A 22,351-nucleotide genomic window follows, 5' to 3' on the forward strand; every position below is an offset into this window, starting at 1 on the left:
TAGGGAGCAGGGAGGTGGGGGTGGAGGGCCTGACACTCAGGTATTTCTCAGTGTGATTCCACTCTGCCTGAAGTTTTCACAAGGATTTTCTTTATTTAAACATGCAATTATAAACAGAAAATTAACTTTTACAAAATTTGAACACAAAAAAGTTTCTCATACTTAAAGTAAAAAAGCAATATTCAAGATGCTACATGTATGAACATAGTATCCTGTCATTCTTCACCAAATGACACATAACATGCAGGGACTGATTATTTCCTGCTGTTTACTAAAGTGTATATTTGTGCTCTTAATTACAGAAAAAGTATCCCACGAAGAATGAAGCTTTAATGAGAGCGCAGTCTCTCCAACTGGATTGTGTACCAGAACCTCTAAGCAGGTCAAATTCAGGTAACTGACTCCACAGTTCAAATTTCTTTATTTGCTCATTCATTCATTCTGTTCTCTAAAACACTACTCAAGAGTCAGGCAGGGTGATGCATACCTGTAGTCTCAGGACTTGGGAGGCTGAGGCAGGAAGATCACAAGTTCAAGGGTAGTCTGGGCTACATGGTGAATTCAAGGCCAACCTGAATTACATAGCAAGAGAGACCTTGCCTCAAAAAAACTTAAAAAAAAAAACAGAAAACTACTCAAAATCATATGGGAAACAGAACAAACTATAAAATTGAACACCTGTCTTAAAGGAACTTCAAGTATATTTAGATGTCCAGTTACATAGTTTTACAATATTAGTGTGTGTTGTAGTTAGGGACTACAAGAACAAGACAATACAGGACACATAATTTGCACAATTATTTTGTAATAGTTACCCAAAGAGTTAAACACAAGAAATGCAGAAAATATGTCCACACATTAAGACCCAAGAAATCCAGCTGAGGGCCTGGATCCCACAGCAGTGTCCTGCATGAGTCCAGGGTTGAAGACCTAGAGGTCATGACAGTGCCTCCCACGAGTCCAACTGGAGGCCTGGAGCCAAAGACAATGAACTCATGCAAATCTATTTCACTGATCTGTGCTGGGAAGGCCCAAAGGTCAGCAGTAGAAGCCAGAAAGTCTGCCAGCGGAGTGAAGGATCTGTGCTAGCAGGCTAAAGGTTCTGTCCTAGAGCCAAGAAGTGACGCTCAAAATAAGGACCAGGGCTTATCCGAAAAGTACCACAGCCAGCCTCAGTGACAACAAGGTCCTAAGATCCTTCAGTGATGAGAACAACGGAGTATCAGGAAGCCAGTGTGACGAGCTTCTGGAGATTGAACATCACACATCTTCCTCCCAGAGCCAGGAAGTGATGCTCAAAGTAAGGACCAAAGCTCCTCCAAAGTGAACACAGTGCCTTTCAGGGACAAGGTCCTGAGCTCCTCCGATGATAATAGTCGAGTACATATCAGGGAAGCCAGATGACAAGCTCCTCCAGGAGACTCAACAGCCCCAAAAGAACCAACAGCTCCAAATTGTTCCTCTCCAGGTCTCTTTTTTTATCTTGGCAATAATCCTGCCATGCTCAGCGCCAAGCTGATTCAGTTCAGCTGGTGTTACAAGGTGACCATCAGTTGTCAATCTACCGCAGTATGCTCACCAAAATCCTAGTGTCTTGAACACAAGAGGCCTCATGTTGGATGGGAAGAAAGCCATGGTTGAGGAGAAAGATGAGGTTTATTTGTTGGGATGGAGTCCCTGAGGAGGTCGGAGTTGACACGATTCAGGGCACAAGCAGAGAGTTTGGTCTCCAGTTCAAGCAGAGATACTTTTTTCATTATGACAGAGGGAAAGCAAAGTATAGGATACTGAGGCCACTTCGGTCTGCTGTGGCACAAACTATTTAACTTCACCAAAACCTCATCCATCAAATTGTGAAAATAACTGCTCCTACTCCCATATAGGCTACTGCTATTCTCCCTCCCTCGACCATTCCAAGATGACAGTCACTTTCTCTGCTGAAGGCCAGGTCCCTCTTCCATAGTCCTCCCTGGCACCCCCTTGCCTGTTCTGATCTCCCTCAGGCTCTTCCCTGCTAGCCAAGAGCTCTTACCGATTATCTGCAAAACTCCCAAGAAGAGGAACACACACTAAGTGCCTTTTACTTTTCTCTCCTGTTTTCAGAACGTTAATTTGAAGGATAAATTCATGATGATGCATGGATTCTATTTCACTTTTTAATGTTTCACCAAACTCACACTGATCATTTCTTCTCTGCTGCAGAACAGCCCGGCTCGCTGCATAGTTCCCAGCCACTCGGGACGGGACCTGTGGAGGAGTCCTATTTTTCTGCCTCCATGGAACGCCAACAAGAAGAGTATGAGCCCATTCTGCAGCATAAACTCCAAGAGGAAGCCAACTATCATTTATTTGGCAGCCGTATAGACAAGCAGACCAAACAGCAGTCCACTCAGCACATGGCTTATAATATAGAGGAGGAGAGGAGACGAAGGGTCTCTCATGACCCCTTTGCACAGCCAAGACCTAATGAGAGTGCTCAGAACACTCGGGTAAAAGGTCCTGCTTATCCCAGTGCAGCTAACTATAGTAATGCAAGTCACCAGCCAACAGGCCTGAGCAGCCAACCCCACGTACCCTGCTGGAGCAGTGAATCCTATCATGTGCACAGGTTTGGAGCAAGACCATTGGACCCAGGAATACCAAGTACAGTTTGGTTTGGTTCACATCTGAACCAAATGCCCAATCCGTTTACACCTCCAATGCCTGAGACCAGTCTGGCAGGAAGCACGCCCACCCTTCCACTGTACTCCTGGATGCCCCCAGGTAAATGTTTAAGTTACAATCTCCTGGTTTTTTATTTTTTTCTGAAAACAAATCAGCTATTATATCTGTTGTTTACTGCAAATCACTGCTGACAACGAAAAGTGGGCTGTTTCCTCTTCAGTTACTGGATGCAACTTGTCACGGCAGGATGGTCTGTCTCATCAGACCACTTGGGCTGGGAATGTTTGTTTTGCTTAGGGCTCATCCCAGCTGCCCACGGGTGTTAGCCGAGTCCTCGTAACTGGCAAGTGTCTTCTACAATAACCCAAATGGCAGAGTAGTCCCAGCCACTATATCTTGGTTCCAGTAAATGGGCAGATACTTGCTCATACTTTTATTTTGCTCACTGTTTTCTAACGGTAAGACATAAGTCTTGGAAATCTTTCTTATGTAAACCAAAGACTACCTTTTGTGTTGAAAATTTTTCTTTCAATTTCCATGTTCCTAAAATAAAAAAGAAAAATAAAAATTTAAAAATTAAAAAAAATTTCCACATTCCTATCAGATAGAATGAAAGCTAGCTTCTCACAGTTACTGATATTCTATACAAATGAGTTAACTAAACATCCAGATGGTTACCACACAACCCTTACCAACACCATGTTAACTGTCATCTATTAACACTTCTCATGCTGTGCCTGGGACTCCTGAAATTAGTATGGGCAGATGAAAACCATGGAGTTTTCTGGGCTGGGGATATAGTTCAGTGGCAGAGCACCTAACTAACATGAGTCCCTGAACTGCAACCCCAACATAGCATAAAACCAAAACCACAGAACTTTGTCACATTTTCTTTTGAAAAGACAAAATTCTCCCGAAACTTCCTAAGAGCACTCTGGATTTTTCCCATAAGGATTGCTGCAAACCCTATGGGATACCAAATACTAGAAAAGGGTCAAGCAGGATCTACACTGTATGTGACCATGAGTGCATTGTCCTTTTGTTACCTTTGTCTTCCCAAACTGAAAGTAACTCTGTCCCTAAAAAACTAACCCTCCACTGTCCCCCACCCCCCACCCCTGGCAGCACCATTTCACTTTCTGGCCCTGTGACTTGGACTGTTCTACTTACCTCCTGTAGGTGGAGGCATCGTATTTGTCCTTTTCTGACTGACCTACTTAGCAACTGCCCTTAGGGTTCATGGACATTATGGCATATACTAGAATTTCCTTCTTAGGGTTAAGAATCTCTTTTATGTTTATGCCACCATGCATGTGCTGATGGACACCTTCCAGCTACTGTGAATAATGCTGCTGGATGTAAACATATTCCTCCATTCAATTCTTATTATTCATTTACTTACTTACTTTGTCTTTTTGAGTCAGGGTCTCACTATGCAGTTCCGGCTGGCCTTGGGCTCATTTTGTAGCTCAGGATGGTCTCGAACTTACAAATGATTCTCTTGCCTCAGCCTCCCAAGTGCTGGGATTATAGAATCACCACACCTGGCTCTCCATTCAAATCTTTTGGAGCATATACCCAGCAATGAAATTACTGGATAGTACAGTATTTCTACTTTTAATTTTTTTTTTAAGACAGGGAATTGCTATGTAGCCTATGCTGGCCTCAAACTCACAACAGTCCCTCCTGCCTCAGCCTCCAGAGTGCTGGAAATACAGATGTATGCCACCACACCCAGCTACTTTTAATTTTTTGAGGAAACTCCATACTGTTTTCCACTACGGCTGCACCACTTCATTTTTCCACCAGCATTGTACAAGGGTTGCATTTTCTCCACATTCTTGCCAACATTATTAATGGTAGTCATCCCAATGGATGGGAGGTACGTACATTTTAAAAAAGAAAATGTTAAGGGTAGCACAGGATAATTAGCTTAAATATGTAGAGTAAATCCTTTTTCACACTGGATTTCTTTCTCCTGCTTTTGATCTTGGTATAATTACTTGTGTGTTTCTGTCTATTCAGATGAGCTTTTAAGATCCCACATAAACATAAGCAACAGTACTGGTATCCAGTTTGGAACCTCTAATTATATGGAAATTAGTGGAATGAATGCACCACTAGAAAACACATGTACAAATGTGGAAGAGGAGTCAGCTTCTAAGTACCAAGCTATCTTTGGTAAGATGTATTCTGACATATTCATGATGGGGCCGTAATTCATGTTCTTACTGTTGGGTGGCTATGAACCACTGGTGGTCCAAGCTGCCTTGTGCAAAAGTCACGTACAAGCTGCTTGATGGAAGGACACACAAATACCACCAGTGGTTCAAGTGAGCAAGAATATGTTAAGGACCCAGGTTTGGGGCTGGGGGTAGGGCTCAATGGCAGAACACATGCTGAGTGTGCATGAGTTCAATCCCTAGCACCACAAAAATAAAATAAGATCTAATGTGTATAGCACCCTTAAATGTTCTTATTTGTTGAGTGAGATATAGTAGAAATCTTAAAACTTTTCTGGTGACATACCATTTTTCCTCTCTAATTTCAATATAAATTTTTAGTAAATTATTTTTAATATGGGGATAATTACAGTGTTTCATTCATGGCTTTGTTGTGACAATTAAATCAGCCAGGTGTAAAGAGTGTAGTACATGGCTTGCCATGTAAGACTTAGGAAAGTATTACGCTTCCATCTCAGTGTTACTACTAAGACCTGGAAGAAGTAGCTCCCACTGCTTCCCATTAAAGGGAAGGCTGTCAAGAAGACTGTGCTCTCAACAGTGGGCTCTCTCCTGTTGAGTTCCACAGTTCCTCTGTGTATCCCCATAACATTAATTCTGAGACACAGACTGGGAAAAGCAGTGATTAAGATGTGATTAAGAACCTGCTTTCTTAGGCAGTTTTGAGGTTGGCAAGTAGCAGATGATAAATGTGTTAGCACCTGCCCCGAGGTCTCTTTTCAAACTCCTCAGCCCTGACCCTGTAATATAAAAGTAATGGTATGTCCATGGAAAAACGTAACAGTGTTCTGGTAAAACTGAATTTATAAAAATCAGCCGTGGGTCAGTCTAGCACCTAAGTTACAGTTTGCCAACCGCTAATCTAATGCATCTTAAGAATAGCCTTAACATACCTAGAACAGAGATTCTTAACTTTTGAGGAACCAACAGTACCTTTGAGAACTTTACGAAATCCAAGACTTATCTAAATCTAAAGAACCTCACAAAATTTGCAGATGTCTGAGGGGTTCTTGGACTGTGACATTCAGCAGTGGTAGTAGAAACCACACTGTGATACTCCGAGGAAAGAATGGAAGTTGAAGGAAAAAATGAGATGTCTTCATATTTAGCTTACTGAGATAGGATGGGTCAAGGATTTATATGTGGTGGCTGTTTTACATTTTTGTTTCCTTTATTATTTTATGAAAGGCTAAGGGACAGAACCAACAGAAATAGAGATTATGGCTATAGGAGAAGAAGTAACAGTAGTTTAAGTGCAGGAGGGGGAAGTAAGGGCAGAGATAAATCTATAAATGGACCTCAAAGTGTATGGACACCTCATCCCGTGAGAGATGAAAGAAAGGAGTCAGAGCTGAATGAATTTCACGCTTGATGGTGTCAGCGTCCTTAAGAGTAATGTGAATTGTGGAGCTGGGTGACATTTAGCCTAGCAAGATAGAGGTGGAAAATGTGCCAAGGACGTCACTGGTACTTGTTTTTCTCCCTGGGGAAGCTTTACCATAAACTAGTCCACTGAATACCATAAACTAGTCCCCTTGACTTGAAACCAACTTAGTAACCATATCTGGGTTTTGTTAACAAAGCCATCAGTGGTGTCTCGGCATGTTTGCAGGAGGAAGGGGCATCCTGTTGTAGGACACATCATGATTCCATATGGGCCTTGAGACGGTCAACTTATTACCCAATTAATCAACAACTCTATATAAGTGTAAAGTTATCTTTTTTGCTGCCTCCTCATGCTGTCCACTTTACTCAGGATTTTTAGTAATCCAGGAAACTGGAACATTTAAAGAGTAAGGCCTGACACCGTCTTCTCTTTTCCCTTTGTCAGATAATACCACTAGTGTGACTGATATTCACCTGAACCCAGTCAGGGAAAACCTGGGGAAGCAGTGGAAAACCTGTGCCCGTAAGCTGGGCATCACAGAGTCTCAGATTGATGAAATTGACCATGACTATGAGCGAGATGGACTACACGAAAAGGTTTACAAGATGCTCCAAAAGTGGGAGATGAGGGAAGGCAATAAGGGGGCCACAGTGGGCAAGCTTGCCCGAGCCCTCTACCAGTGTTCCAGGAAGGACCTTCTGAACCACTTGATAGACATCAGCAAGAACTAACCCTGCAGGAGCCTGGCAGCATGAAGCAAGCGCCTCACTTTGGTCAAGAACCCCTGGAAGCACTCAGAATTCTGTCCTCATTGATATGGGTTTTATCACGGCTTATAGACAATTTCCTGCATTTCAGAGCTAGAGAACAGGAAATCAGTAGCCAACAACCTACTTTCAGGAAGATGCAAGCTGGAAGATCTCATGATGGTCCAGGATCAGTATAAAACATGGGCTTTTAAAGGAAGAAAAGAGGTATTTAAAAAAAAACAACAACATCATTTTCCTTCAGCTCCTGCCATAACCTTCAGATATGCTGTCCATTCAGTTTCCTGGGGTTCGGGCTGAGTGAGACAAAGAAAGTGAATGTAAAATACATCAACTTTCTTTGTGTTCTCATGTAGATTCTCTTATAAGCAAAGTGTAGTAAAATTCTAAATTCTGGTCAAATGTTTTCTTGTAATGACAAGCACAGCTTATCCCAAATTATAGGACCTGTTAACTTCGCATCGAATATTCTAGCAGTCACTACAGGCTTTAATACTTATGTGCTATCACATTCTATTATGTTAAATTATACATTAACTGAAGCCACTTTAATAAGCAGTTTAAGGAAAAAAACATACACAGGGAAAAGTCAGGTTTTCCTGGCAGTTGTTACAAGGACCTGCAAGTAATAGTGACTATTAGCTAAATTTCCTGATGAATTTGTTTTGTTCTTTTATAGTACTTATACTTCAAATAACGAGTACTTCTAATACTAACAATTCTAATACTTTATGCTGGTTAGTACTTTAAGCCCATGTGTCCTGAAAGGGGGAGCACATGTGCCGGAAGCAGTCACGGCTGCACCCTGGGCAATGCAGAGCCGCGGAGAGCTGCTCCATCCATCAGTTTACCCTACTGTACGGTAGGAATATGTCCAGTTTTCCCCTTCGTGCCACGAAGTAAAAAATGACAGCTTTAGTCTGGTTACTGTCTCTAAGGCCCATCTGAATCTCAGGGAGGAACTAAAAGAATAGAAGGCTGAAGACCACACAGATCATACCCACAGCACTTAGCTCTCCCACAAGGAAGGGAGACAAGGCACAGGGAGGGTCGGCCTGGCTCTCAGAGGAGATGCTGGGGTCTGGGGTGGTAACAGTATTGTTAGCTCTGCTTCTGAATCTCTTGCAGCCTCAGCCTGCACGCACATGCAAAGGCACACACACCTGAAGTGGGGCCTCAAAACAGAGTTTCTCTACTTGGGCACTACCGGCAATGTAAGCCACATAACTCTGTTGTGGGTGCTGTCCTGAACCTTTTAGTTTTGTGAGCATTATTGGTCCCACCTACTCTTGTCTGCCAGAAGACAACTCTGTCTTCCCCTCCTGCCCCCAAGTGTGCCAAAGATGTCTCCAGACAGTGCTGTATGCAGTACTGCTTGGATATATACACTTGTCTGGCTGATACAAACACTGCTGTCAGAGAGTGAGCCTCAGTTGTTCTCCTCCACGTGTCTCAGCTCACAGCTCAGTTGCCACACAGCATTAAAGCACACAGCCAGAAAGGAACCTTAAAGCAGGGAAGGGCCCAGCCTGTGCCAGAAAAGTCTGGTGATTTCTAAATACCTTCTATCATGATACTGTTCTAAATTCTCTGTGTTTTTAAAAAAATATATATATTTTATGCTTCACATGGATTTTTTAAAAATAAAACTTTATGCTTTACCTATGGCTGTTGAAATGATGTTTGTATAAATGAAATAGTATGGGCTTCCACGGTGACTCTTACTGTGCAGGTTGGTATTTCCTGCTCATGCTCCCCATTCATCCTGCAGCTGGTGTTGAGGCACTACCACCACAGTCAACTAAAGTAAGTTCTCAGTTTACAAATATTTAAATTGCAAACTTTGAGATAGGAAGGGACCTCACATTCTGAACACTTGTAAACAAACTGCGAAGTAGCTCGTGTATCTGCGGGACACTGGCACTGCTGTGCTGCTGAGTGTTTACAGTGTAATAGTGTACAGTAGTGCATTGCTCAGTTGGGACCCATTATAACTGTAAGCAAGAGGAAAAACAGTGGGATGTGGAGAGGAGGGAGGGTACTGCCAGGAAATGCAGAGCAATAACCACGAAATGAAAGTGGAAATACAACGTAAGACTCACTTTGTTAGACTTACCATGAATCCAACTTAGAAATGTTCTCCCAAAACAGAACTCAAATAAAGTTGGAGATTTATTGTACTTCTTGAATTTGTATGCCAGTCTATTAGGGAATAAGCCAGGTGTGGTGGTGCACGCCTGTAATCGCAGCTCTCGGGAGGCTGAGGCAAGGGAATCATTGCAAGTTCAAGACCAGCCTGGGCTACAAAGTGGGCTCAAGGCCAGCCTGAACTGCATAGTAAGACCGGGTTTGTTTCAAAAAGACAAAAATAACTAACTAAATAAATAGAATACAGAAAAAATGGACAGATTCTTAGATACATACGAATTACCAAAACTGAACCAAGAAGCTTTGAAAGCCCTGAATAATCCAGTAACAGGCAATGAAAATTGAAGCAATAAAAAGAAAAGCCTGCCAATAAGACAAGCCCATGTCCAGATGGATTCACTGCTGAATTCTACTAAACTTGCACAGCCCTGTTCAAAAGCAGACAAGGGCCAAATCAGACAAGGGCCAAACAGTAAAGTGCACTACTGACCAATCTCTTTAATGAGTGCATTTGGAAGAACACCAGGACAACTCTCCTTGAACAAAGAGCATTTACCTCCACTTTGGCCAAACCTGGTCATGTCTCCATGTTCTGATATGTACAGAGTTGGCTAAGCTATTTGCTTTTCCCTTCAATTGGCTCTAAGCAATGTAACCTGGGTTAGCTGGGGTACTAATGTGTAATCCTTGAAGCCAGGCAACAGTCCTGGTTCCCTGTCTCAGTGTCTCCCTCTAAATGGTTGAACCCAGCAGAATGACCGAGCCACACAGCTCCAGGACTGTCAACTGGGTCTAAGCCTCAAGATAAGCGGCTATGACTTCCCAGGGCAGAAAAGGTTTACACATCAGAACTGAGGCACTGCCCCCTGAACATTGAATGCTACCTCAATGTATTATGCAGATTGGCCTTTCTGCACACCCTTCTCTCTGCATATTGCAGAGGAGCTCCCAGGCCTCCCAGCTGGCGCAGCTCACATCACTCACATAATCCCCACCACTCTCACAGTCGCTTATCCACAGGTCACTCCCTTCTTCACGAATTAATAAAATCTGGGTTGGGCTGTAGGCTGAGGCCTTTGTTCTGATGAACCTTCATCCTGGCTGGACTTAGGATCCCTTGGCTCCCTATAATTATAAATATGCGTGTCTTTATTCTTACCATGGGATACACTGGAAGTGGTATTGGGATCAACCTCCTGGAATTCTAGTAACTTTTCCAATGGGGTTACAAATACAAACTTCCTGGACTGTGATGAGGACAGGGAAAGGCTCTCTATAAGTGCAGATGAAAAAATCCTCAACAAGGTACTAGCAACTGGAATGCAACAAATCATCAAAAAGATCATACCAAGTAGGTTTAAAAGATCATGACCAAGTAGGTTTAAATTCTGGGATGCAAGGATAGCTCTGCATGCTCAAATTAATACATGTAATACATCACTCAAGCAGAAGCAAGGACAAAAATCACATGATCGTTTCAACAGACAGAAAAAAGTCCTTGAAAAAATCTGACATCCTTTCATGCTGTAGAAGAAAGAATGTAGGTATAAAAGGACCTTGTCTCAATCTGATAAATGCCACTCATGACAAACCTACTGCCATCATATTTAATGGGGGATAACTGAAAGCTTTCCCTCTAAAACCAGGAACAAGACAAGGCTATCCACTATCAGCACTCCTGTTGAATGTAGTACTCAGAAAGCAGTTAAGCAAGGAGAAAAAAAAAAAAAAAAACAGCAGGGCTATACATAGGAAAAGATGAAATGAAATTAACATTATTTGCAGATGACGTGATCCTCTACATAGAAGACTCCCTAAAATGTCAAAATACTCTTCACAATCAATAACCAAGTTCAGTAACATAGCAACATACAAAATCAACACACAAAACTCAAGTGTTCTTTTATACTAATAACCCAGTGAGAAAAATTAGGAAAAAATACCATTCACAATGGCACCAAGAAAAATTAAATACTCAGAATTAATGTAACTAAAGATGTGAAAGACTTTTACAATGAAAAGATTAGTATGCTAAAAAAAAAAATCAAAGAGGAGGTCAGAAAATGGAAATATATCCCCTATTCTTGGATAGGCAGAATTAGTATAGTCAAAATGGCCATACTTCCAAAACTGATACAGATTTAATGCAATCCCAATCAAAATACCAACAGTATTCCTCACAAAACTGATGACAACATTGTTAAAATTCATATGGAACCAGAAGAGACTCAGAATAGCAACAGCAATCACACATAACAAGACCAAGGCAGTAGGCATCACAATCTCAGACTTGAGGCTATAGTACAAGCTACAGTGGTAAAGACAGCATGGTACTACCACAAAAACAGACATGAAAGTCAGTGGGAAAAAATAAAGGATCTAGAAAGAACCACAGGCATGTTTGACTACTTGATATTTTGTTGTTGTTTTGATATAGGATCTCACTATGTACTTCAGGCTGGCTTCTAACTTACATAGCGTAGGCTGGCCAGGAATTTAGGGATCCTCCTGCCTCTGCCTCCTAGGTGCTGGGATTATAGGCATACATCACCACAGCAGGCTTTGACTGTCTAATTTTTGATAAAAGGGCCAAAAGTTTACAATGAGTAAAGACAACTTGTTTAATAAATAGTGGGAAAACTGTCTGTCCATATGCAGAACCCTGAATGTATACCCCTTATCTCTCACCATGTACTATTTAAAATCAAAATGGATTAAAGAACTAAATTTTAAAACAGAAACACTATCCTGCTGGAAGATAAAATAGTTAAGACTCTTGAAGCCACAGCAGTAGGCTTTCTGAGTAGTGCCGAGAATTAGCAAACTGGATTGCATCAAGTTAAAGAGCATCTACACAGCAAAAGAAATGATCAACAGAAAAGAAAACCTACAGGTTAGGAAATAAAAAATGCCAGCTTATATCTGGAATAAAGGACTCAAAAAAACAGACCTCACTAAAAAGACCAAATCAAAAAACGGGCAGCTGAAATGATTTGAACACTTCACGGAAGTACAAATGGCCAATAATACAACAAATACATGAAGAAATGCTAAATGTTGATGGCCATTCAAGAAATACAAATCATACAACACTGAGATTCCCTCCAACTCCAGAAAGAAAAGCCATCATCAAGAAATCAAATAATACACATGCTGGAGAGGCTGCGGGGAAAAGGGAAACCCTTCTGTGTTGTTGTTACAAATGTAAGCTAGTACAACCAGTATGGAAATCAGTGTGGAGATTCCTCAAAAAACTAAAACCATTTGACCCAGCTACTCCCCTTCTGGGTATCTTTCTGAAAGAGTTAAAGACAGTGATACATGCATATCCATATGTACAGCAGCACAATTCATAACAGCTAAATCTTAGAAGTAGCCGACAAGTCCATCAATAGATGAATGGATAAAGAAAATGTGGTATTTACACACAAGGGAGTACTACTCTGCCATAACAAAAGATAAATTTGAGTCACGTGTAGAAATGGGTACACTTCAGACCATAATGTTAAGTAAAATAAATCATACAACCTTTACTATCATGTGCTTTCTCTGCTATACCCGTGAGAAACCCAGTGAGAAAGAAATTAGAAAAAAATACCATTCAACAATAGTTTTTAAAAACAAACCCAAATGATAAACAGAGAGCAAAACGGGGAATGGGGAATGGGAGATGGGAAGATGGCTCTTTCTCAGGAGAGAAGGAGATGACGGGGTGAGGGGAAAGAGGATAGATAAAGGGAATTGGGATGTGTTGTGTGCCTCCACCAAGACCACACAGTGAATGTGAACATCAAGTTGGCAAACTCATACTAAATTTTTAAAAAGCCACCTCAAAACATGCTTCTCTTTCTATGCAGGAGTTGATGGGCTAGATCTTGAAAGTAGAACTTAACATTTTGAATATTTTCTTTAGTCCTTCTCTGCCTTTACTACTACAAAAACTCCAGTGAACCAGTAAGGACTCTCCAGGTCAATGAAACTTCCCACGTGCGTAACATTTAAAAACACTGTGCACAAGTGCAGACCAGAAGGCCGCTTAGAGGGGAAAATAACACAAGATGCAAGAAGCTGTTCTCTTGAATCATTTGAACCACAAATCTGCCTGTTATTTTCAGCTAAGATAGGGCAGGATGAGTCTGACTTAATAGGATACTGTTTTTTCTTTTCCCCTCTACATTTATAACCTTCAGAAAGCTTAAACCATACAGCCTTTTAAAAGGTCACAAAATTGGCTGAGGATATAGCTCAATAGCACAGCTCCTGCCTGACAAGCACAAGGTTGTGAGTTTGATCCCCAGTATAAAAAGAAAAGGAAAAAAGTCGTAAAACATATATAAATTACCATCTTAACCCTTAACTGTGACATTAAGTACATTCACACTGCCAGGCAGTCATCACCACCACCCATTTGCAGAATTCTTTTCAGCTTACAAAACTGAAATGGTATCTATTGAAAACTAATTTTCCAATCTGCTCACAGGCAGTTCCTGGAAACCAAAATTCCACTTTCTGTCTCTGAACTTGATGACTGCAGTGGGGACCCCACATACACCTGGCTTATTTCAGTTGGCCTAACTTTCCAGGGTTCACCCATGTAGCGTGTGTCAGGATTTTCTTACTTTTTTAGGCTGAATAATATTCCACTACATGGATGCACCACAAATTGTTTATCCATTCTTCATCTGATAGCCGCAGGGTTCCTCCACCCCATGGCTCTTGTGAACCATACTGCTATGCACGCGGGCGGGCAAATATCAGGAAGAAATTTCGGTTCTTTTGGAGATAATACTCAAAAGCAGAACTGCTAGGCCCTACAATTACTCTGTATTCAGTGTTTTAGGGAAACAAGATCACTTAACAGCAGGGGCGCTATTTTTACATGCCCAACGGTGCACAAAATTCCAGTTTCTCCACATCCTGACAGACAATAATCGCTGGGGGTTTTGACAGGTACCAGTCTAGTGGGTAGAAAGGCTGCAAAGCGAAAACTACTGACTACATCATCCCCACCTGCCGCCACGGGCGGGGCGGGCGGTTCACTTACCGCCCCGTGGCTTGAGGAAGCGCCTGGACATCAACCAGGTGAGGGCGAAGCTCGGTGGCCTCGCCTCTCGAGGGCTTTGGCCACCATGGCAACGGGCAAGGACAGCCCCAGTTGGAACACCCACCCTCGAAACGAGTGCTAACACTAACAGATAACACGGAGTTCAGCACTCACGCACCTGAGAGGGACTGCCCGGAGGACAGGACCGGGCGAAGTATGGAGGCGGGACTTCCGGAGGGGCGGGCCAAACCAGGGCGAGGCCCGATGTGGAGGCGGGACTTGTGGAGGGGGCGGGACTTTTGGGGCGGGGCTTCGGGAAGGGTTCAGGAGACTAGGGGCAGGGTCCCGCGCGTGCGCATTCCTGGCTACGGAGGGACCAGGCACCATGGCGGCCGCCGTAGGTTGCCGAGTAGGTTCGCGGCTGCGGCTACTTTCCTCGCACCTGAAGCCCAGTATCCCTGTTCCCCGAGCCGGGCCAGCGGCCGCGTTTGGGTAATAGCACCCTTCCCCCTCGCAGCCCCAGCGTCGTTTCGGTGGGCGTTGGAGGGGGACGCTGGCCCTTGAGGGCAGGCGGCAAAAGAGCGGCGGTGGACGCGGCCTGGCGGCCGGGACCCCAAGCAGCCCGAGACGCGTGCAGACGGAGAGGCCCGGGAGGTATATTCGGTGTTGGTCACAGACTCGCCTGTGAGCCCCAAGCCCAAATGCTTAGCCTATCGGTCTGTCCACTCTTGAAGAGGATAGCTATCACTCCTGCCGCTTCCATCGGAAGGCCATCCGTTGGTTCTCGTCGCGCAGGCCGCGCTTAAATCGCGACTCCTATGTCTCCTGAGGCTCATTTTTGTTTGTTGTTCTCAAACTTTAATGTGCAGGAGAATCACCTTGGGAAACTGAAACTTAAAGACTCCAGACTTCACTACCAGTTTATGACGAAGGTGCATGTAGATGCACAGGATCTGTATTTTTCTCTTCCTCTCCCTACCCCTTCCAAATTTAAAAAAAAACAAAGCCGAATTAATCTCTGAGCTGGTGTCTTGAGAATGGATCCCAAGAGATTCTGAGCAGAAATTGTGAACAGAGCAGCCTGAAGCTTGCTTGCACAAGCACACATAGACACATACACAATGCATGTATGCAATTAATTGTAGTTGGATCAGCTTGACGGGGGCGGTGCTAGAGAGGTATCTGGTGCTTACAACTTTACTTGATCTAATGTAGAAACTGATTTGAGAACTTAATTCGGGAGAAGAAAGGGCAAATCTGACTAGATTTAAATTTTCATAATGTAATTGACTGGTTATTCAGTTTCATATTTGGTTTAACTATATTATTTTAGAGTTAATAGATTTTCAATACAGATAGAAAAAATTATGAGGCTGCAGCCTCATAAATCAGCAGTGAAACCTGAGCATGATATTCAGTTTCCTGTTTGCAGAAGGGGATTAAGATACAGTTAACTGTGATTGTGTAATACCATAGTTGTGATAGGGTGATTGCTGTTTGAAGGCCATGTTCTCCAGGTACTGTAGACAGACTTCTTAAGCTATCTCTGAAAAACAGTTTCCTCTGGATTTTGTGGTGCTGTTTTCCCAATTTGGTTGCAAATTGGTATGACATGTAATCTGACAAAATAAGCAGTGGTATTAGCTCCTTTGGAAACAAGAGTGCAGCCCCATGTAAGTGGGTAAACAGATTCCTATTAAGTGTTTCAGCCAGACCTAATAGCATATACCTGTCACTCCAGCAGTGGGGAGGCTGAGATAGGAAAAGGGCCACCACTTTGAGGGCTAACTGGGCTAGTGAGTTTGAGGTCAGCTGGAACTATATAGCAAGCCCTTGTCTCAAAACAAAAGTTTCAGAACAGCCAGCATCTAAGCTATAGCTGAGTTGTATGCTAGAAACTTGTCTGTAAGCCTGTTTGAAACTTTGACCTTTTTCCTATTTCATAATTGCTAGGGGATTTATACCTAGGTTAGGTCAAAAAGTCTATTACCTGAAGTAGTGTGTTCTGTACAATTATAGTATTAGTAATTTACAGAGCCTAATGATCTACCAAAGAAAAATATTTTTCACGTTCAGCCTTGGGTGCTCTGTGGAAGTATCAGATCCCATTCTGCCCTCCTCGCCACCACCCCATCTACAGCCCTGATAGGCACGCTGTCACAGTGAAATTAGAAAGCATGGCCGAGTTCAAATAACTTACTTCCTTTTTAGCTGTGAATGAGGACAGGTTGCTTACTTTCTCTGAGCCTGAGGATTTGAAACAGTGCAAAAGACCTGCTACATATGTACTTAGTAGGTCTTAATAATAATAAGCAGTAAGAATACAATACATTAAAGGGGTAAAAAGTCATCACAGTTCACTTGAATTCAAGCCCTCATGGTTCTAGTACTTTATTGTAGCTAATAGTTTACAAGAGATAGCTGATGTAAGTGACAGGATTTTGAAAGAGAGAGGTCTTAAGAAGGTGCCCCATTTTTGTCTTGGGTGCAGAGGCTGAGGCTCTGGGATCAGACCCTCAGATGATCATCTTAGCATTGTGACTGGTAGAAACCACCCATCCTCAGATTCCTCAGTGGTCAAGTGTGGTTAAGCATAATGTGTACCAGAGTGAAATGGGTCAGTAAAACTTAGCAACCAGAGTGCTGGCACAAAAGGAACAAAGGCTGCCCTTGGTTTGATTATTGGCTCCGAGCTGTTCTGTCTTTGTCCCCTCGGCCTGCAGTCTGTCCCTCTCTGAAGGAAACAGTTTGGCCCCCTCAGGATGGTTGCACTGTTCCTTACCGCCTACCTTCACACCAAATGGCCATTCTAGCCTCCCAGAGAGGGAGTCAAGAACAGGAACAGGGTTGCATAGTGTGCTTGAATGGTGAGACAGAATTTTGGTTTTTTCCAGTATATTAGTAGTCATTCTCAACCATAGTTGCCTATTGGATTGTGTAAGGATATTAGCAAATACACAAGCCTGGTTTCTGCCCCAGAACTTTTGAGTAAGTACAGCTTGGGCATCAGATTCAGATGTGATTGAGGTACCAAGGGCACTTCCAAGTTCCTGGAAGCCTGGTCGAGGCCTGACTTGATTGCATTCAGAAAACTCTGGAAGTCTAGCTGAAGTGCTGCCTTTTTTCATTTATTTTACATTTCTTTGAAAATAAATCAGCCTTCAAAAACTTTTTATCTTTGAAAATAAGCCTTTATTCATGAGTAGTCTTCTGTCTTTGGCTCCCACTTGGAGATTCACAGAGGGGTTTTGGCGGCCTCTGTTCCCCAGCCATATGCAGGGACCTCTGGTGACAACCTACTGGAAGGAGGCTGATGACTAAGCACTTTCTTCCTCCTGGCCTCACTGCCAAAGCCTTCACTGTTGGGCCCCAGCCACGCTCCTGCCTTCACACTCCCGGGGCTGAACACAGGCTTGTCCCCAGGCTGCCCCTGCACCTGGACCTTGGGTAGTGCGATTTCATCTTCCAGAAATACCAACTCCACCACACCCTTTTTTCAGAATGTTAGCCAGCATTGGAAGTTCATGTCAAAAGCTGCTTTTGCTGTCTTCCCAGATGCTCTACCCAGCCCTGGTGTGGTCTGTCCTTTGAAGCCCCTGGCATTGAGTTCCCCTTACGCTGCCCTTGGACTGCTAGTTTTGTCTCTGCATTCCTTGTGGGCAACCGAGAGAGTCCGGGAAGGCATTGGCTAGCGAGAAAAATACGGGATGGGAAATCAGCACAGATACAGCAGAGCACTGGGAGAAGTCAGGCCTTTTGCAGGAGGGACCTGACAGTGAGCCCAGGAGCCAGTGGAGGTGTCAGTAGGAGCCGGTGCACTGGAGGGGTGGGCACCAGGTCGGGGGGATGGCTGACAATGCCAAGCGGCAGTGCCCATTCTGAGAGAGATCGGGGAGGGCCCCCATTATCTAGCGCCTCACCCAGCAGAGAGCAGTGTGACTTCTACAAGCCTGTTTACAACACTGCTGCGGCTCCAGGGCACAGTATCGACATGAGCTCTTAATGTCAGTCACCTCTGCCCAGGCAGACGTGACCTCATTTAACTTGGTAAACGCAATCCTCAATCCTGCAGGTTAGGGCTTTCACCTAATCCAACTGCCTTAGGTCTTTTCCTCAGCTGGTCCTTCGCCTCCCTGAGTTTTCAGAACAATTCAGTGTGCTTTCATAGTGTCTCCCACAGCTCATGAACAAAGCAGATGCACTGGCAGGCTGTGATCTGCATCCTTGTAATCCCAGCAGTCGGGAGGCTGAGGCAGGAGGATTGCCATGAGTTTTAGGCCAACTTGTACTACAAAGCAAGACACTTGTCTCAAAAAAATAACAATAATAAACATACCAATAAAGTATTTGTTGAATGAATCTTTAGAGTCCACTTATTTGCTTCTGTCTTGATCCCAAGATATTTACAGCCATCCTAACAATAAAAATTAATTCTCCAAGGAAGAGGATGTTATTCAATAATAAGTTGATTGTCTGTTATTGCTCCTCGAATAGTATTTGTGGATGATGGGCTCATGCTGTGTCTTACAAAGTTCCAAAGCTTAAAACTTCCAGATTTTATGTTAAGCTTCAGTGAACCATTGTTCAGCCCATTTCCCCCCTGCCTTCCTTATTTAAAGTTGGCCAATCAAAACCAAAGAGGAAACAAGACCTTGCTTTTTCAGATGTACTGCATTTGAGTAATTCTTTTGACTGAAGGCCGTGGTAAGGGTGGGAAGAATATAAAACAGGAAGTTAGTGATGGATATAAACTTCCTGACCACCTACTCTAGTAGAGGAGTGGTTCCCTCCAACATCTGGCCTGGCCTGCCCTGCCCCCTTGTACCTTGTGCAAGTCACTTGGTCAGCTGCCTGCATTTGATGGGGAGGTGCTGTTAGTGGTTTGAGTCCCTGGACTCTGTTCTAGAGCTTCGGGAAGAAGAGCTGAGGAGAGGTTAACAGGAACCCTGCTGGCACACATGTCCCTCAGTAGGACCGACGCCCTGTCCTGTGCTGCCCAGAGCCCTGCTAGGTGTTGGATCCTGGAAGGGCCCTTGGTGGAAGGAGTTAGGGACCTGGCTACTGTACAGTCACCACAGGAATATGTGTTGCATCTTAACCAGCAAGGCCATTAGATGGCCCCTGACCACAGCCCCTCCTGCAGCCAACACAGGAAGCACTGCATCTAAGAGCCTGAGATCACCTGGGGCCCCCTGGGTCCATCTCACCCTCAGCAGTGCCCCCAGGGCTGCAGATGGCCCAGGTGGATGCTGTGGACCTGCCGAGGTACAGAGAGCGCCAGGCTCGGTGCTCCAGCCCCCAGGCTGGTGTTCTGGGTATGTGTTTCTGGCCACTGACCAGAAGACCTTGGTGCTTTGGTAAGATGACCCTCAGGCTGGGCGCTGCAGCAGATTCAAACCTGGAGCAGATTTGCAGTCAGATAAGGACGCAAACTCAGTATGGTAGTTTAGGGTTGGAGACAGGTACACATCAGAATAGCTCAGGAAGCCCGAGGGGTGCCGGAGCATGTACCAGGTAGTTTTGTCATGTTAAATTGGTGAACTTGGCTTGCCAAACAATTTCACTTTAGGAATTTTCTTTTTCTTTCCAGCACCTCAGTAAGCTCTGGCAAAGTAGCTGTGAATGGTGTTGACCTGCATTACCAGCGCACCGGAGAGGGCGAGCACGCCGTCCTGCTGCTTCCAGGGATGCTGGGTCTGCACCTGTTAATGGAATATTCTTTCGAATGCTCTATAATGCGGCCACAGTAGATGCCAAGTATTGATTATTAATTTGGTGGGATGTTTTCAGGAATATTTGCTGCAGTCAAATTTGAATGCTTTAGAAAAGTAATAGCTTTTTGTTGTGTGCCCCTTTTTCCATAAGTATCCAGGTTTTCTCCTGGGAGTGCATCGTAAAACCAGGGCTGCCTGCACTTTGGGAAGGTGACAGGGGTCAAGGGGGAAGAAAGAGCACTGATACAGGGGAATGAAATTCCTGACCTACTATTTCCAGTATGAATTCATGTTCTCTAAAATTGAATAAATTTTAGAAACAATGGAGGTTAAGAGTAGACTATATTTTTTGAGAGAAAGAAAGCTTCTGTCTGCAGGTGACAGAAGGGGTCCCAAGCAGGTTGCCAGGGACTCTGTCTTTTCGAGGGATTTTTATAGAGTAAAATCATGGGGAGAGACAAGTTCAAGGTGGGGAAAACTGGGAACTCACAAGGCAGATGAGCATTAGGTGGGACATAACTATAGTTAGTCAAGGGCTGGGGGTTCAGCCCAGCAGCATAAATGCCTGCCTTGCAAGCTGTGGTCACGAATTCAATCCCCAGTACCAATTAAAAATATATATATACATAACTATGGATAGCCAATACGATTAATAGTTCAAATAAAGTTGATTACATTAGGGACAAATGAGGAAGCCAGTCACCTAGAAAGGTGGCATTTTCAGCAGCAAGTCTTCTTAGAAGGTTGGAATGGTGACTCCTGACCCCTTCAGGGTGATAGGGAACTATTTAGAACATCAGTCCTTAGGGTATGGATGCATTTGTTGATTGTTTGTCTGGAGGCCTGGCCCACATCAGGAGGTGTCTGTCTCCCCCATAGTTGCAAGGTATCTGGGCTTCTACACTGGCTCCCGGAGGACCTTGCCCTGTCTCACTGCCTATGATATTTCTAACTAACTCAGCTGCCTATACCAGTATCTGCAGGAGGAAGGTGAGGGGGTGAACAGCTCTCCAGCATGCCTGGCATGCAGGGATTTTCTCAGATGTAAAACTTGCAGTGCTGAAATCAGGATGGGTTGTTCACAGTTATGGTTGATACTTTCCATTCAAATAAGAGGCAAGAAGACAAACTTAGTCTTTGAGAGATAAAATGAAGCTAGCATATTGCTCTTGGTGTGTGGGGTTTTAGTGGAGCCCACCAGCTCTCAACAGCTTACAGATCAGTGCAGGTGTAGGAAGTTCAGAGGAAGCTCTACAGTGATGCCAGGGCATCCAAAACTTGGTTTCCAGGGGTATAGGGTTGTTTTATTTTTTATTTAAATAATCACAATATATATTCATTTCCTTGTGATTTGCTGCTTTCTCCTAATAGTAAAGAGCTAAGTTTTCAGTTCTCACAGTGCATTGATAGTTTTACTTGGCCCAGCCTCAGCTAAGGTGGTGCCATTGAGTACTTAATACTTTTTTTTCTCTTAAGCTATGGTAATGAAGAGAACATTTAGTCCAGTAGCTGATGTCAAGCCAAGGTTACCTGGAAAAACAGTTACCAGACTAGATTTCCATTCTTGTGGTATTGCAATCATTGATCGGATCTTAAAAACTGTAATTTTTGTTCATGTAGAACGAACTGTTTGATTTCAAAACAGAACAGTGACTGTCTTTCTTCCTGTGCTGTCCTCTGATACATAGGCCCACCTCCGTGGGCAGCTTGGATATCATGTCCTGGTAACTCTGTGTACTCCTTAAGCACTGGGTAAGATTTTACTGTTCTTGGCACCTGTCTCCATTCGGGCCAGGAAGCAGAGATCCCATCCTTTCTGCAATTGGCCTTGTAGCCTGCTCTCTTTCCCCTTCTCCCTGCCTCCTGCCCCCATTTAGGGTTGTTCCTCACAGGAGAACCTCCAGGAGGCCACAAGGAAACCCCAGTAGACACAGGCTGGAAGTCCATTGTTTTCTTCTGGGGTTGGATTTCTTGCATGACTTACCTGATCTTGAGAAAAAAATGTCTTGGCAGGGAGAATGATGGACCTTGATAATGTCAAGTGACCCTCCATCATCTGGAAAGATACTTTTTATTATAGCTACATATTATGATGAAAAACATCATAAACATTTAGACTCTAGAAATATGTTACAGTAAAAGGTACATTGCCATGAATCCTCCTTAAAATATTGCCCTTTGCTCTGAGCACTTGCCATCCTCGCCCCCTTCTGGAGCAGTTCTGGGAGCCCTCCTTTGCGAAGGGCTTTAATTGTGCTGTGATAGCTGCCTTGGTATGCTGAATGGATTTAACGCATTTACCAGCTGTGATCATTTGGACTCTGAGAAGGGACCAGCGGTTGCACAGCGCCAGATCCTGTGAGTAAAGTCGCTGAAGACACATT

At 43.7% G+C, this 22,351-nt stretch overlaps 2 protein-coding genes and 1 long non-coding RNA gene across 5 annotated transcripts in view; 2 read left to right on the plus strand and 1 right to left on the minus strand.

Moving 5' to 3' along the window:
* The window catches only part of Ripk1 (receptor interacting serine/threonine kinase 1), a 45,266-nt gene extending 36,544 nt beyond the window's left edge, over positions 1 to 8,722 (plus strand). For all 3 annotated transcript variants that reach the window (XM_003468780.5, XM_013151464.2, XM_063259807.1), the window contains exons 8-11: positions 303 to 393; positions 2,203 to 2,763; positions 4,690 to 4,845; positions 6,739 to 8,722. In XM_003468780.5, the coding sequence (XP_003468828.1) occupies positions 303 to 393; positions 2,203 to 2,763; positions 4,690 to 4,845; positions 6,739 to 7,025 (1,095 nt within the window). In that variant the 3' untranslated portion in view covers positions 7,026 to 8,722. The remainder of the gene's footprint in view (positions 1 to 302; positions 394 to 2,202; positions 2,764 to 4,689; positions 4,846 to 6,738) is intronic.
* Positions 403 to 14,491, minus strand: LOC106027479 (uncharacterized). Its single transcript, XR_010051087.1, has 2 exons — positions 14,254 to 14,491; positions 403 to 3,207 (listed from the first exon to the last, which is right to left on the minus strand). It is a non-coding gene; the product is annotated as an uncharacterized LOC106027479 (long non-coding RNA).
* Positions 14,492 to 14,570: 79 nt separating this feature from the next.
* Positions 14,571 to 22,351, plus strand: part of Bphl (biphenyl hydrolase like) — a 31,327-nt gene continuing 23,546 nt past the window's right edge. The window contains exons 1-2 of the mRNA XM_003468786.5: positions 14,571 to 14,745; positions 19,844 to 19,947. Of these exons, the coding sequence (XP_003468834.1) occupies positions 14,639 to 14,745; positions 19,844 to 19,947 (211 nt within the window). The 5' untranslated portion in view covers positions 14,571 to 14,638. The remainder of the gene's footprint in view (positions 14,746 to 19,843; positions 19,948 to 22,351) is intronic.

Source organism: Cavia porcellus, unplaced genomic scaffold, assembly GCF_034190915.1.
Source record: "Cavia porcellus strain 051 isolate PalLab524CR breed Dunkin Hartley unplaced genomic scaffold, mCavPor4.1 scaffold_13, whole genome shotgun sequence".
Lineage (NCBI taxonomy): Eukaryota > Metazoa > Chordata > Mammalia > Rodentia > Caviidae > Cavia > Cavia porcellus.